Consider the following 16,648-nt stretch of genomic DNA (forward strand, 5'->3'; position numbering starts at 1 on the left):
GCCCTATTGACTCTCATATAAGGATTTCGTCAGACTACAAATCCCCCTCCCGGGTCTCCAGATGCGCTTTGAGGAATAAAAAACTACTCTGGAGTATTCATCAGCATGAGGGTGAGTCACTAATGACTGAATTTCATTTTTTGGTGAACTATTCCTTTAAGGTGCAGCGGTATAAAGTGAACTTTACCTCCCACTCTTTGGGATTATTGAACTCCTTCTTCTCAGTGGACTTGAGGAACTCCTCCAGACTGACCAGTCGGTCCTTGTTAACGTCCACCTGAAGAAACAGAAACATCCGTCAAAGTCGAGCAGAGAAAATAAAATAAATGAATAAATAAATGAATGAACATTGAATAATAAAGACTCACGTTCTTCATGATGTGCTCCCTCATCCTCAGCCTCTCCTCCTCCATCTCCATCATGTCGTCCTCCTCGTTCTTCGGGTCGTAAACTTTCTCCAGCTGCAGGAAAGGGAGGGGGAAGGGGGCAAACAGATGTGAGTTGCCGTGGAGACACCTTTTATATTTTTTCTCTTAAGCTGATCTGAACACAAACATCTGTATTTTGAAACTGATGATCATCCACAGCTGATGTTGTGTCATCACAGTTTTACTGTAAAGCTGAAGTGAAGCAGTTTTTTACCTCCTTGGTGAAAAGAGCCTCGAGCTCCTGTTCGTCTAAAACACCGTCTTCGTTCGTGTCTAAAGAGACAAAGACGTCGTCAGGAATTTTACTGTTTCCATAAGGCATTTTTAATTCGATATTGCTTAAAGGGATAGTTCAACATTTTGGCAAATTGGCCCATTGCCATAATTCCTATAGTCATAGCAGTAGGTTTGTTACCTTTAATTGTCGGTGCAAGCTGTTTTTAGAACGGCGGAGCAGAGCCGCCAGAGCTGCTCAGAGCTACGCTACGGAGGCTAATGGGATTTCTTGGTTTCCCTCATTAAAACTCATCAAATACACAATCCAACAACTCCAAAACGCTCTGGTGGACAAGTTGTGACCTGCACATTCACCACGCTATGAGTTGTTTTAGAGGTAAATTCATGCAAAACCGTTGATGCGTGTTGCCTTCAAGGACAGTTTTTCAGCAAGCAGTCTCTGCATTTCCCTCTAAAACGACTCTGTCGCGTAACGTTCTGTTATAATCTCATAGCGTGGTGAATGTGCAGGTCACAACTTGTCCACCAGAGCATTGTGGAGTTGTTGGATTGTGTATTTGATGAGTTTGAGGGAAACCAAGAAATCCCATGAGCCTCCGTAGCGTAGCTCTGAGCAGCTCACGGCTCTGCTCCGCCGTTCTAAAAATGGCTTGCACCGACAATTAAAGGTAACGAACCTACTGCTATGACTATAGGGATTATGGCAATGGGCCAGTTTGCCAAAAATGTTGAACTATCCCTTCAATGCGAATAAAAACGTGTGGATGGAGGAAACATGACGAGTGTGGAGGGTCTGAACAGGAAGCTCTGACACTCACCGTGCAGCTTGAAGAAGGTTTTGGGGTTAAACTCCTGCGGGTCGAGTCCGTCCGTCTCCTCCCAGACTTCTCGGAGCTGAGCGACGCTGCCCTGAACGCACCACGACACGGCAGGACAAATAAAATAAAAACACATCAGACGTCCGGATTCACCTCCTCTTTGTTTCCACGGATGTTAGACTCACCGGAGCGTTGACTTTCGGATGCTGTCGGTGTTTCTCCTTCATCTCCTGCATCCTCTTCTCCTCCTTCTCCCTCTTCTCCTGGTCCAGGCCCTTCAGGTACTCCCTCCGCTCGTGCTCCTTCAGCATCTCGTAGCGCTTGAACTCCTCGTGGCGCTCGGCGTCGTAGTTCTCCAGGTCTTTAGTGGCCTGAACTCAGAGAGAAAGGACAAACCACCGTCTTTGAATTATTCTCACATCTACACGTTGTATTAAAGTCTGATCAGAACGTATTGACGATCGATCGGCTGAGTTTCTTATCGTACGGTGGAGATGAGCAGCTCCAGGTCTTTGGCCTCAAACGTGTTTTGATTGTGTGGATCCAGATGTTCAAACTGCTTCAGCAGGGAGGCGTGGTCCATCTGCACACCTGCACGGCAAACACAGTGATTACCGACCACAGACCGGTCTTTAAACACATCGTTTCCTTTACGTTCATGTGTATAATGATCTGTATCCACACTTGAGCTGAAGACGACAACACGGCACATCTGTGTCGGACACTAAACTGACCTCACCATCACATCAATCATCATCCATTCATTATTTACTAATAATAATGCTGTGCTCAAAACAGCTCGGAAGTCAGAAAGAACGAGTTCTGAGTTGTCAAAAAAGGAATTGAACGGCGTTGAACTCGTAAATTACAGGTCGGAAACTCGGGTATCATTTCAGAGCTTCGATTTTCCGACGTGACGTCACAACAACATCAAAACATGGCAGCCCTCGTCTTAAACGATAAGAATTTATTTGTTGAAGTTTTAAAGGGACAACGAGGAGTTTGTATTTGGTTATAAAAGAGTCTCATATTAATGTGGATGAATCTACGTTACCCACTTGTTAATGGGTCCATTTTCGATAAATATATGGTTTTGTGTCTATCGTTATTTTGTTATTATTATTAGTGGTGGAAATGCTGGGCGAGCCGACCAGCGTTTCCTTACTTTCGGTTTTGCGGACGCTGCCCGGTGGGTCAAGGGAACAACGCCGCCGAATCGCCGTTCATGGTCGGAACTACGACGGTATCTGATCGTCTTCCAACCTCTGACTTTAATTCTTGATGAATGAAAACATTCTTGGTAAGACGTTTGTCAAGAATTTCACCGTGCGCGCGGAGGCTCATGGTAAATGTAGTAGGAAACACTTCGCTTTCCAAAACTCCTCGTTGTCCCTTTAATGCATATTTTTTTGTGTCCTATTGCAGTATAGGAAATACGTTTATATTAAGCTGTCGTGATTTTATTGTGTGAAATTGTGGTCCTTGTATGTAACGGAAATAACGTTTACGTTTAGTATAGGAAGTTTTCTCTTCCGAGTTCCTGCAGCGTGAACGCAATGATGTCGGAAGTCATAAATTTCTCCAACCCAACCTTTAATCTAGTCCTTCTTATTGTCTGTACTGTATTTTTCCCCTGAGGATCAATGAAGTGTCTGATCACAGACTCACTCTGAGTGTTGGTGCTGTCCAGTTTGGCCTTGAGCAGCATCCGGAGCCGAGACACTTCCTGTCGCTTCAGCTCATCCAGTCGAGTCCGGACGTGGTGACTGACCAGGTCCAGTTCTTTACTGAGGCGACCGTTCTGACGGAGAAAAACAACAACAACAGGTGAGGAGAGAGAATCAAAGCCAAAGCTGAGGTTCTCCTCCTGAAACCTGAACGAGGAGAATCCGTCACCTTGATGTCTTCTGTGTTCGCCGTCTGCAGCTTTTCTCTGAAGTGAGGATCCGTCTCCAAAACCTCGATCACCTCTCTGAGATACCTGTCGTAGTACAGACCGGTGTCCTGCAGGAGGAAAACTAAACGTAACTCACTTCAAACTCTCAGAGAGAAACATCCAATAACGACAGGAAACAGAAACAAAGTGTTCTCTCTTCTCACCGTGTTCTCCTCCTGCACCTCCTCTTTAACCTCCTGGAGTCCTCCATTGCGGTCGATCGGCACCGACCAAACCCCGGCAGCGACGGACAGAAGCAGCAGCAGCCAGCCAGGTGTCGGGTTCAGGTTCATCCTCCTGCAGGACAAGACATCACACACAGATTAAGCGACAGTTCTCTTTCTTTCTTTTCTTTTTTTTTTAGTATGTTTTTATTTGAATTTGTATCATAAGTATTTTACTCTATTTATTGCACCCCGCACTTTCTTTCTCTCTCTTCTCTTGGTTTTGTTTGCCTTTGTTACTGCTGTATTGTATATTATATATTTTGTATGGATGTTTTACATGTAGGCTACATGGCAGCTGTCATCATAACTCCCTTGCCCAAGACAAATTTCCCCTGGTGGGACAAATAAAGTTTATTTGATTTGATTTGATTTGATTTGATAAAAACAGTGCAGGTTCCTCTTTTATCTGCTTTTCAGGAAAACCTCCGACTACAAAACTCTTTTGTGAGCATTTCATGGTTACACACAGACTCTTACATTATATAATTTACTAAACTTTGGCTGCTTTTTGATATTTTTGTTGAATTTTTAATCTGTTTTATTTACAGTACTCAGCTTATCATTTTAATCACATTTATGGCATCTTAACATGACTTTCTGCCTTATATAAAACTATGTTGTTGACAGTTTATGTTACTTTCAATGAAAAACAGACAACATTGAAACTCTTATCTACGTCTATGTAGCTGCTGGTCTCAGTCCTCTGACTCTAGTTTGTACCAGCATGACTTTGTCTTTGTCTGATCACTGTTATCTGGTTGTTTACACGTTTATTTTTTTTTATCAGTGACAGAGACAAGAGATGCTCAGATTATTATCTAGTCTATACTTTCACTTAAACCTGATTTAACACCGTATTTATCTACAGTCAGGAGGAATAAAGTAAACTGACAACCAGAGGAAACTCCACTCATAACCTGTGTGTGTAAATGTGTGTGTACTCTGAGGGTGTGAACTTACTCACTGATTAAATAATAAAATTCAACATAAATGGTTGGAGGCCTGTGTTAAAACTATAGGCCGAATTGACCATGAGACTTTAAAGATTTATTCAAGGTTTAAAGATTAAAACTTTTTGTAATTGAGTTAATTCACTGATATGAAACTTTGCTAATATCAGATTATTTAAACACAGTCTGGTGGGATGGTTAACCTTGAGCAAGAAAATGACTTTTCAGAGTTAAAATAACAGGATATATTAAGGTTAGGAAGCCTGAAGTGTGAGCTAATGGAAAAACAAACTGTATTAAAACAGGATGTTTGTTTTTGTAGCTTCTCGGCTGTAGCTTGTTAGCTCACGGAAGGACAACACGGATGCGGATAGGAGGTGAGAGAGATTAGCCTAAGGTTCAAGACAAACTCTGACATTTCTGTTGCTGTATTCACCTGTGACATTAAACCTGTGGGTAATGTGATATCAACGTTTGATTCTTACAGGATTAAAGACAATATTATTCATTTTAACGTCATTTCCAGGTGATATTACAGGTGCTAGTCGCAATGTTAGCACAGTTCTTCCTCCTCTGTCCCGGTTATATCTCACGATTTTCTAACGAATTCTTCATTAAAATGGAAACAAAACTTTAAATTTACATTAACTGATTAAAAAACACAGTCTTTAGATAACGTTAGATATAAATCTCTTACCGCTGATGGGTTTTAATTCCTGATCCTGTGGCTCAGACGGAGCACGACTTGTGTTTGAGTCGGAGGAAAATGACGTCATGACGCAAGACCACCGTGCTGCCTTCGGGGGTCGTCGGAAATAATAGAACTAGTTTTGTTTTCTTCATGAATGTTACATTATCAATCATCGCATTGTGAAAAAAAAAGTATGAGGCAAAGTAGTGTGAGCTAATGAGTAAAATAGTTGCCAGTTATTAATAAGTTTAAATATTTAGTTTTTTCTGTACCATTTTAAAAGATGTTTTATGTTTGTTTAAAATATACTTTTAACAAACATCGTAATAACAATAATAGCCTAGTTAAGCAAAAACAGCCACCAAAAGTGAATCCCTGACCAGAGGAGGGGGTAATATTAGATGTGCCCGTCTTTATAGGGGAATAACTGCAACCATTATGATGTCAACAAACCCAGAGAGCTCTGGCGTACGTGCCTATGAGTATCACGTGAATGCATCATCATCCCATTAGTAAATAATACATAGACATAGACACAAACTATTATATGTACAAAACTTTTTAATTCATTGTTTGAAAAATAGATCTGTTGTATATTTAATTCAGTAGACAGTAGAAAAACACAAAATCATGGCATATTGAAATAAATTAATCAACAGTTAACAATTGCACGTGAGAATAAATTAAATGAATAAATATCATGCATCAAAATAACACCTACAAAGCTACAATAAATTTAATAGAAATAGATAATAAAAATATGGCACATGGAAAACACATAGTTGTAAAAATTGTTCACAAATAAATAAAGTAAATAATAAATTAGCAGTCACTCAATAATAAAGAAACAAACAATAATCTTAAAATATATAAGCTTTAGAGCATTTTGAGGTCATTTTCAATTTATATCAGTTTGACTGATGCACATGGGGGTTCACGTGGGGGTTCACATGCGTTTGATTGATTGATACACTTTCAATGCGACACCACTGATTCAGTGTTTAGAAATCAATCTCTCTCATGTCAGTGGGGGTACCAGCCCTCTCGTCCTCCTCCATCTCCTCCTCCTTCTCCGTGGGGCCCTGGTGGAGCCCACTCCTCAGCCGCTGGCGCAGGCCGTACTCAATCATCTCGCTGTAGCACTGCAGCACCACCTGGAGAAATAAAAAATATTGGTTAGTGTTCAAAACACCAAGATGCTTAATCAATATCTATTATTCTTTCAGCTCCAGCCCTTTATATTGCTTTTAATATGGACACAACGTACAATAGACAGAATTTCACCTACAAAGTTCTCAGATACATAGGAACATTTAGGCTAAAAGAAATATATATATAATTCAACAGGATTTCATAATGAAAAAGGAAAAGTTACTTTTAGTAGGCCCATAAGACATTCAGTATCCCACTTAGTATTATGTCACTCTGAATATTAAAGCAGAAGTAAGCGATCCGGTGGTTTTGGCTAACTTCCTGTCAGCTGATGGAGTTAGCAGTCCCCGCCCTCGTCCCTACGTCACCACATTCACGCGCATCCCTTGGCTGCACACACAGAGAGGACCGCCCCTTTATACCGTTCTCTCTCCTCATTGGATAAAGGTTGTAGGATACAAGGAAAGTTTTCTCCTCGGCTTACAGCAGAGCAGAGTGACTGACAGACCTGTGTTTCAGACCAAACACTCTATAGAAGTGATTGCTGTCGGAAGATATAACTATTTAAGACTTATATTAACACAAACATTCCGCTTACTTCTGCTTTAATAGTTGTTATTTGTAATACAGGGCCCCCAAATAAAATGTTGCTGGGACCGGCCCTGTCCACACACTCACCGGGTCGGTCAGACACAGCTCGGCCAGCGCCTCACACACGGCGCCTCCCGGCTCAGCGCGGCGGCTGCTGCTGTTGCTGCTGCTGCTGCTGCTGCTGCTGCTGCTGCTGCTGCTGCCTCCCAGGCCGCGCAGCGCGCAGTTCAGCGCCGCGGCGGCAACAAGAGACGGCGGAGCTCCGAGGAACCGGGAGTCACAGACGCACATGGCGGCCAGAGTGTCGCTGTGCCTCCGCACGGTGGAGACCCGCTCCTCCTCGTCGTCGTCCTCCTCCCCTGAGTCTCCTCTCTCTCCTCTGTCTCCTCTCTGGGCCACGGAGGCCACGAAGTGTGGGAGGAAGTCCTGCGGGGTCACGGCTGCTGTGTCCCAGCGCAGGGCGGCGAGGACGACCCGCTCCATGTCCTGGTGGAGGGAAGAGGTGCGTTCAAAGGTTAAATTTTTGACGATTTTTGATGAGATTAACCTAAAACAACAACAATTAGCTGATTAATTAATCATGAATATCATTTATATTTGCAGCCCACGTGCTGACGTGCATCTTTAGAGCTCTGCAAGACAGTGAAAGCATCTGCGTTTGTTTTCTCCTAAACTTAAAAGTTCAGATTCTCTAATTGTTCAATCAAACACATCATGAAACATAAAAGGTTGTAGCATAAATTCACCAGACATGACAGGGCAATAATGAACCAATATTTGTTTGTTTCCCTGTATTCATTCTTTTTCTGCTTTAAGATTAAACACCATGAAAAAGGAGTAAAAGTGGAAATTATGGATCCTAAAATCATATATCTTATCTTATAATCAAGGTTTAACCTGTGGTTGCAGTTAAATAGTGACTATATTACAGCTGGAAATGACCACAAAACTCTTCAGCAGAAGTTTTTTCAAGACACTTTTCTAACAGAGCAGGTCCAGATCTTCTCTTTATTATAATGTTAAAGGCTTTCTTATCTCAAAATTAAGACTTGTGGTGTGGTTGCAGTCTGATTTAAGTAGAGATGACATGTCGAGGCCACAGTTGGAGATGACCCCAAAAACTCCACTAGGATTAAGTCAAATCACTTTTCTGGTGCTATAATTAACAGCAGAAGTTTCCAGCTCTTCTCTTTATAATGTTATCTATAGAAAACATAAAGGTGAAAGTTAAAGGAGAAAGATGCAGTGGTTACAGATGTTGCTGTGAGAGAGACTCACCCTGAGGCTGGAGGGCAGGAAGCTGTACTCGGCCGCAGCGCACAGGGTGTCGGCCGTGACGTTGTCGCACTCTGTGAGCTTGGAGGCGATGAGGATGCAGCTGGCGGCCAGGCAGTAGGGCGAGACGGGCACAGACAGAGAGGCGGACAGGAAGCGGTCCATGAGGGAGACGGACAGAGGGAAGACGGGCTCGTCACAGCCGCACTCACAGCACACCTGCAGAGAGAGAGAAGACACAGGTGTGAGAGATGCTGCTGCACATGGAGGAGGAAGAAGAGGAGGAGGAGGAGGAAGAGGAGGAGGAAGATGACTTTTTGTGAGTATGTTGTGTATATGTTGATTTTATGTCACATATAAACTCTGACAAACATCATTTTACATCATAAACTGTAGAAGAGGAAGTGCTCGGGACTTCAAAATCAAAGTTGTAAAACTGCAACATAAAAAACATTATTATTTGTAGATGGATGGATGGATGGATGGATGGATGATGGATGGATGGATGGATGGATGGATGGATGGATGGATAGATAGATAGATACATTTGTAGATAGATAGATAGATAGATAGATAGATACATTTGTAGATAGATAGATAGATAGATTTGTAGGTAGATAGATAGATAGATACATTTGTAGATAGATAGATAGATAGATAGATACATTTGTAGATAGATACATTTGTAGATAGATAGATAGATAGATAGATAAATTTGTAGATAGATAGATAGATAGATACATTTGTAGATAGATAGATAGATACATTTGTAGATAGATAGATAGATAGATACATTTGTAGATAGATAGATAGATAGATAGATAGATAGATAGATAGATAGATAGATAGATAGATAGATAGATAGATAGATAGAGATTCTGTTTCCAGTTCCAGTTGCGGCACAGTTGTGATAAGAGAGAAGAAGGAAAGAATACGCACAAAACAACAAAAACACAACACAGTTCAAACTAAAAAACAGTGCCAAATGTCAAATATCAGTATCAATTTGGTCCAGCAGCAAAAAAAAACAACTAACAAAAGTGCAAATAACAAATAAACAGTTAAAGATAGAAGATAAAAAGATGATAAAACAGTTCAAACATGTGCAGTGGTTTGCAGCAGCTGTGTGTCAGTCAGAGCTCTGTCCGTACCTCCAGCGCCCACTTGGCCAGCTCCTCGCGGCGCTCCGGGTCCCTCTGGATGAGGGCGACGTAGAGCGAGGAGGGCAGGTAGCGCTCCTCCAGCTGCAGCAACCTCTGGATCACACGCTGCCCCGACACCACGGGGTCCCAGGCCGCTCGCACCTCAGACGGACCCTCGATGGTGTTCTGGCCCTGGGCTGGAGCCTCGGTCTGGCTCTGGATCACATCCTGGTCCTCCACCTCCTCACACCACAGAGACACAGACATTCCTCGGTCCATCTGCACGGCCTGATGGGTAAAAAATGAGCTTGTGTTACGTCCAAACGGATCGTCCTCCTGTCTCCTGCTCAGCCGCCTTCTCTCAGTTTTATACCAGAGACATGGAGAGAGGGAGAGAGGGAGTGGTCGTGGAAAAAAAAAGAAAAAGGGGGGTGTGTCCCTCGTGAGTGACATAAAATAATAAGAAGACAACAATCACTCCAACAGGTGGGGAGAGAGAGGGGGAGAGGGGGAGGAGGAGAGAGGAGCAGACAAGAGAGGGAGTGGCCCGCAGGGACAGAGCAACAGCTTGTCTCCGATGGTGAAAGAGAGAAGGGAGGAGAAGAAAAGGCAGTGTGGGGGGGAGAGAGAGGGGTGAGGGGCAGGGAGGGAGAGGAGAGGAGAGGTCACCTCCAGACTCTGACAATGGGAATGAGAAGACAAAAGGAGGAGGAGGACGAGGAGGAGGGTGTTTGTTTACGACACACGAGGAAACACGTCAAACTCACGATGGATGAATCCAGAAGATCCTCAGGTTCTCACACTGACGCCGGCAGAGGAGGAAACAGATCAATACTCACCGATACAGACATATTATTATGAATAGTATACTGCAAAAATACAAATATACAAAAATTATATATTATATATTATATATAGGCCTATATATTCTCCTTTTTTGGGTTTTTTCCCTCTGAAATCTTAGATACTTTGACCTTTGACCACAAATTACAACATCCTTTACAATAATAAAACTAAAATTATAGCTGCTGCGCAGCGATGGGTCGGGTCCGGGCTACTTTTGGGCAAATTTAGGCAATTCTGAGCAACAAACAGGAGAATAGGAAGACAAGACAGTTGACCTTATAATGTTCAATTTGCATCAGTTGAGGATTGAACCCACAACCTCGGGAACCAAAGACCATTGTCTATCGCACTGAGCTAATTGACAAGTGGCAGATCAACAGTGGCTTCACAAATTGAGTAAGCCATTCACTGTCGTGTAGGCAGATTTGAAACCACAGTAAAAAGAAAAATCAGTTTTTGAGGTAAAATAATGATATTTGTCAAACATCTACTATGAGTCTAAGATGTCAGGAGCCTTCGCGCATGGACCAGTCCAAGCTATTTGTTTTTTTTTAATTTAGAGGCTTGCTGTGATGCCACCATTAGGACTATTGTCTTGTGTTTCATATTGAGGTCAACTGACATTTTGATCTATCATCATCATCATCACCCTTGCTGGGTCTCGAACTCACAACCTCTGACACCAAGAACCAGCTCCTAACTCGCTGAGCTAATTGGCTGGTAGTGAGACCTGCTGTGTAGCTTCATTTATCCACTCAGGGAGTCAGTGCCCAGGCAGCTGTTGTCAAGGCAGATTTCAGAAAGTCAGAAATTCTATTATCTAAACAAAAATCTGTTAATACATAAATTGCATTTAGACAGCAAAACAGCTTAAGGACATGTGACATTTTGATCCGTCATCATCATCATCATCACCACCCTTGCTGGGTCTCGAACTCACAATCTCTGACACCAAGAACCAGCTCCTAACTCGCTGAGCTAATTGGCTGGTAGTGAAACCTGCTGTGTAGCTTCATTTATCCACTCAGGTGAGTCAGTGCCCGGGCAGCTGTTGTGATGAAATGGTCAAAATGTCAATAATTCAGTCATCTAAACAAAAATCTGATAATACATAAATTGCATCTTGACAGCATGGAAATGTTGGTGATTTGTTTTTAATGATAAGTGTTTTGCTTCATAAGAGAAAATCTGATGTTTATAAATTCCACTCTCACATTGACTGCAGTTGTTCCCATGAGAGCAGAATTCAAAATGTTCTCAAAAACTCAGTTTTTGAGTTAAAATTCTGATATTTGCCAAACTTCATCAACCATGACTCCAGAATATTGTCATTTTTTTTCAGGAAGATTGAAAATGTATTTATCAAGAATTTGATGGTATATGTTTACAGTACTGTTTGCAGTCAAACGTTTTCATGCACTGTAGGCTCAGTTTTTGCTTAATCAAAAATCCGAGAAACAAGTTTTGTGGAGGACGGTCTGGAGATGCTCTGTAGCAAGTTTGGTGTCAATTGAGCAAAAATTGTGGGAGGAGATACATTTTAAAAGTTTTACAGTTATTGAAAAAAACAGAGTGATGGACTTCATAATTTGTAATAAGTTTAAGTGGACAAAAGTTTCAGCAGTATTGAGGCTACATTGTGGTGAAGTTTCAACACTGTAGCATCTACCGTTGGTTTGGTAGGAATTTTTAAAGTTTTTAAATTTAAACGCTTATTGTGCCCCCCCTAGGAGGGGGGGGCACATGTCCTTGGAGTTGAGTGAATCTGGCATGGGACTGAACCTTTGTGCAAAGTTTGGTGAGTTTTCGCCCATGGGAAGTATGACTTCCTTGGAAGAAGAAAGAAAGAAAGAAGAAGAAGAAGAAGAATTCCTAGGAATACAATAGTGTCCTGTCAGCTGCGCTGCCCGGACCCTAATAATCTGTAATATTATCAGTAAATTAGATGATTGAACTTTACAATTAACAAACTTTTCAAAAGCAATATTTTACACTGTAAAATATTGGTTTTAAAAAGTTTGTTCAACTCACTTTTAAAGTGTGTAATATAAACATATAAAATGTATAGATAGATAAATAATATGATATAGGTAGCCTATATTTGCTTTTATTCATTTATTAAATTTTACTCTTAGTTTTCTCCACTTTTTCATAATTTCACTATTTCATAACTTTTCACAAACCAAACAAACAAATCAAGAACTAATCAAGAAAGTCGATTGATAAGAGAAAATAATAACTAATTGCAGCTGTAAACTGATTTTATTTTGAAAGTGTGAAGTTTGTTTCACTCTGACAGGTGGAAAATGTCAAAATTAACACCTAATATTTGTGCTTTAATGTTTTATTTATATATTTTTCTCTTTATTCTCAGACTCAGAGGAGAAAATGAGGAAAGATTTTAGATTTTTTTCCTCTTTTTTTTTACTTTGTTCATCAAAGTTTTGGCCTGGAGCCTCATCTCTGGGTCTTTATCTCTTCTCTCTCTCATTGTCAAAGCAACCTGTGTCCCTCTCCTCCTCCCTCTCCTCCTCCTCCTCCTCCTCCTCCTCCTCCCTCGTGCGTCCCCCTCCCCTCCCTGTGGCAATCTGCTGCTCGTGTTTAAAGCGCAGGGTGAGGTATGTGCAGCAGACAGTGGAGCTGGGGCAGGTCAATGAGCCGTATTGTCTCCCTTTACAAATCAGTGTCAGACAACAGCCCCTGGCCTTCTGCCTGCTGCTGCTGCTGCTGCTGCTCACACACACTTCACACACACTTCACACACACTTTTCACACACACATGGGCTACACACTCCCCGGGGAGTCTTCCTCTGACGGTCACAATGGGGTCGCTGCACTCGCCACCAGTGGAGGATACAGATTGTATTTGTCACAGTCATTACAGGTGGCGTTATGGTTTCACACATCGTGGCGGGCGGCTCCAGTTTCAAAACCAGGAATTAAAAGGACGACGAAGACGAGGACGAGGACGACATGATCTCAGCTGAGCATCAATAATTCATGCTCGCTATTCAAAGTTTTCACCGCGACGACCAACTGTAGATTCACAGACCAGATAAGAAACAAGAGAGGAGGGAAATTTAAACTCTGAAAAACAAACTCAGCTCATAAAAAATTAAGTTAACTCATGAAAAATGTACGCTTTTTAACGAGACATGAACTTAATGTGAAGAATTGAACTTCATTTAACTTTAATAGAATTGAACTTTGATTTAATATCTATCTATCTATCTATCTATCTATCTATCTATCTATCTATCTATCTATCTATCTATCTATCTATCTATCTATCTATCTATCTATCTATCTATCTATCTATCTATCTATAATGTTTTTTTATGCTGCAACTTTTATTTTGAAGTCCTGAGAACTTCCTCCTCCACAGTTTATGTGGTAAAATGATGTTTGTCTGAGTTGGTATGAGACATAAAGTTAACATATTGCTACAACTACTCACAAAAAGTTAGGATTACTGTAAAAGTCAGAGCCTAAAACGCTCTAAAACCGTTAACAGGTGAACTTAATTTGACCTTCTCTAAACTTCTGAATGCACATGTCCAACTGTTCAGTGTTTCAATACTTAAAACATATTCTATAACATGCTGTTCTCTAACAATGTGATTAACAACAGGTGTCTGATCCATGAATCCTCCACTAAATGCTCTGGTTCTGGGTCAGTGACAGTTTGTATTGAATCAGTCCCGGACGATGATGGGATGTTGTCAGAGGGAAGTTGTGTCGTGTTGTATCAGCGGGTTGGACAAACACAGAAAGACAGAGACGTGGACGTCCTCTGTGTCACATGACAACTTATTGACTCTCTGATATGTGTTGTTGTGGTTTAGCCACCACTGTTGTTAGCCTTTGTTTCAATACATAGTTGGAGATGAAGAAATCAAAGAAGAAACGCTCTACTTTCATGATGTAATATCACTGTAGCATGAACTTTTTACATTTTCTATAAAGTTGATTATCCCTAACTTTTTGTTAGTGTGTTACACAATACCAATAGTGTATTGTGTATTTTTACAGTGCAGTAGCCTACCACACACGTCAAGTCAAGTCAAATTTGATCTATAAAGCACATTTCACCTGACAAGCACAGACTCAATGTGCTGAACAATAAAAGTGAGCAACATAAACAAATTTATAATGTGCTCCATTTGTTGAAAAAGTAAAGAAAAAACTTTAAAAGTTGCGTACCAGTTCACAGTTTGTTGCAAATCATAGATTGAAGTTTGTTTTACATCAGATTTAAGACGAAGAACTGAAGAGAAGATTGATTCATTCATAAATAAAAAAAAATAACTCAAGTTTAGTCAAGATAGGAAGTGAATTTAACCAAAATAATGAAATAGTATAACAGAGATCTGTTTTAATGTGACTGATCGTTTTAAATCAAATGACTAATTACTTCAGGATGAGCCGTGAACTCTTAAATGAGGCCGCAGATAAACACTGATCAGTGACACAAACACACACTCGGAGTAAAGTCTCAGAGAGTGTGTTAACATGAAACACAGAGTAGATGCACACACACACAGACAGACACACACACACATCATGTAGTGCAGATAAGAGCTTTTCTAAGACCCTGGGACATAATGAGGAGATGAAGAAGAGACCTAATCCTGCAACACTCGGCCGATTGTGAGAGAATCCGGGTTTAAAGCTGTGGACAAGGCCTTCGCCCCCATAAAACCGGCTTTGAGACGAGGCTGAAAGCAGATTGAGTCTGAATGAGCGACTGAGTGAGTTCGACTCCTCCAGTCAAGTGAGGTCAGGGAGGAGGAGGAGGAGGAGGAGGAGGAGGAAGGGTGACAGATCGCCGGCCTGTTTAACTCTCTGTTAAATTCATACGTGGCAGCTGTATTCAAACAACACGGATGGAGGGGAGAGGAGACAGCGAGCGGCCAAAGGAGGAGGAGGAGGAGAAGGAGAGGAGGTGTGGCTCCTCCGCCCCTCATTTTCCAGCTCATTGCCCGGGACAGTGGAGAACAGAGGAGTCCCATTTTCTCCCATTTTCTCCCATTTTGCTCTGGTCCATTCACCTCACACAGACACCTGCTGGCGGAGGGGGGAGGAGGGGGGAGACGCGGGGGGAGGAGGGCAAAGTTTACCCAGTTCACAAGTGAAGACACAGAGATGTTACTGTGACACCGGACTAATTATCATTCATCGGTTTGATCCCATAATCACACGTTCTCACTTCTTCTGACCCTTCTTCTTTTTGTTTGGTTTTCATATAAAACCAATCAGAGTTTCATCGACTTCATCATGTGATCAATTATTTACACTTTCACCAATTTGGTCTTTAAAATCTTTGTAAAAAACAACAAAGCAAAAAAAAAAACAGAAGAAAAACAACAAAAGCCTGAGTTGTATTTCAGCCTCTGCAGCAACAAATGAACTGTTTTAGAAAAACACTGTCGACAAACAGAACAGAATAATAACTCAATAAAATATCAATTATAACTTGTGGAACGAGAAAAATACAGTTTTTACACAATGAAATAAAGATTTTAAAAATTATATGTGTAAAAAAATTGTATTCAAATAAAAGATGGAGACGTTTTCATTAACAAAACTAACTTGTTTGATGAGCCATTAAATCCAAAGGTGACAGATTATCAATGACTCATTGTTACGGCCAGAGGATTATAGATCTGAGACTGACTCATGAAAATGTTTTGTAAGTGATATAATGTGACACATTTTACCTTTATCAATAAATAAATAAATAAATAAATGCTGCTCCTGTGATTTAGATGTTGCACTTGGTCGTACTATGATTTCTATGACGTTATGATTAACTGTGTAGTTCTGCAGTGATGTAAACATCTGGTATTCAAAAGTTTTCTTCAATAAAACAAACAGAAAAATACAAAAATGTTTTCATTATTTAACACAGTTTAGTTGTTTTGCTCTTTGCTCTGTTTCCTCCAGCAAAAGAAAATAGATAACCCCCAGGTCAGTCATTATTATGAGATAAAAAGTTGAATTTTGACCTTTTTTTATCTCATAATTTCGACTTTATGGCTGAAACAGGCTTCCATACAACATGGATCTGGTGAGGTTGTGAAATAATTAACAGGACAGGACAGAAAAAGAAAAAAGAAACTGCCACAAGAAATATTTTATATCTGATCTTTGCTCTCTCTCTTTTTTTTTTCCAGTTTTTTGTTTTTTCTTTCTGCCTCGGACAGATATTCAGATATCTAAACATTTGACAAGTTTAGATGGAAGTAATATTTGAAATCAAACACACAGAGGTTGGTTACTGTATTTTATAAAGTGTTGTCATTAGTGGAGTAAAAATGAACTGTAACTGTAACTGAGTAAATAAACAGGTCCC

At 40.9% G+C, this 16,648-nt stretch overlaps 2 protein-coding genes across 2 annotated transcripts in view; both read right to left on the reverse strand.

The window, feature by feature from the left end:
• Positions 1-5,371, reverse strand: part of nucb1 (nucleobindin 1) — a 6,948-nt gene extending 1,577 nt beyond the window's left edge. Inside the window, exons 1-10 of the mRNA XM_083977196.1 lie at positions 5,294-5,371; positions 3,584-3,716; positions 3,380-3,487; positions 3,152-3,284; positions 1,971-2,074; positions 1,669-1,854; positions 1,484-1,574; positions 643-701; positions 369-461; positions 188-277 (exon numbers count right to left, since the gene is read on the reverse strand). Of these exons, the coding sequence (XP_083833322.1) occupies positions 188-277; positions 369-461; positions 643-701; positions 1,484-1,574; positions 1,669-1,854; positions 1,971-2,074; positions 3,152-3,284; positions 3,380-3,487; positions 3,584-3,712 (993 nt within the window). The 5' untranslated portion in view covers positions 3,713-3,716; positions 5,294-5,371. The remainder of the gene's footprint in view (positions 1-187; positions 278-368; positions 462-642; positions 702-1,483; positions 1,575-1,668; positions 1,855-1,970; positions 2,075-3,151; positions 3,285-3,379; positions 3,488-3,583; positions 3,717-5,293) is intronic.
• An 844-nt stretch (positions 5,372-6,215) lies between these two features.
• On the reverse strand, positions 6,216-9,726 carry ccndx (cyclin Dx; the record flags this gene model as incomplete). Its single annotated transcript, XM_083976885.1, has 5 exons — positions 6,216-6,441; positions 7,118-7,174; positions 7,208-7,516; positions 8,309-8,524; positions 9,457-9,726. The coding sequence occupies 5 exons, from the start codon at positions 9,724-9,726 to the stop codon at positions 6,289-6,291; spliced, it is 1,005 nt and encodes a 334-aa protein (XP_083833011.1). The 3' UTR covers positions 6,216-6,288.
• Positions 9,727-16,648: the final 6,922 nt, after the last annotated feature.

The sequence above is a fragment of the Trachurus trachurus genome (assembly GCF_905171665.1).
Source record: "Trachurus trachurus genome assembly, chromosome: 8".
Taxonomy (NCBI): Eukaryota; Metazoa; Chordata; class Actinopteri; order Carangiformes; family Carangidae; genus Trachurus; species Trachurus trachurus.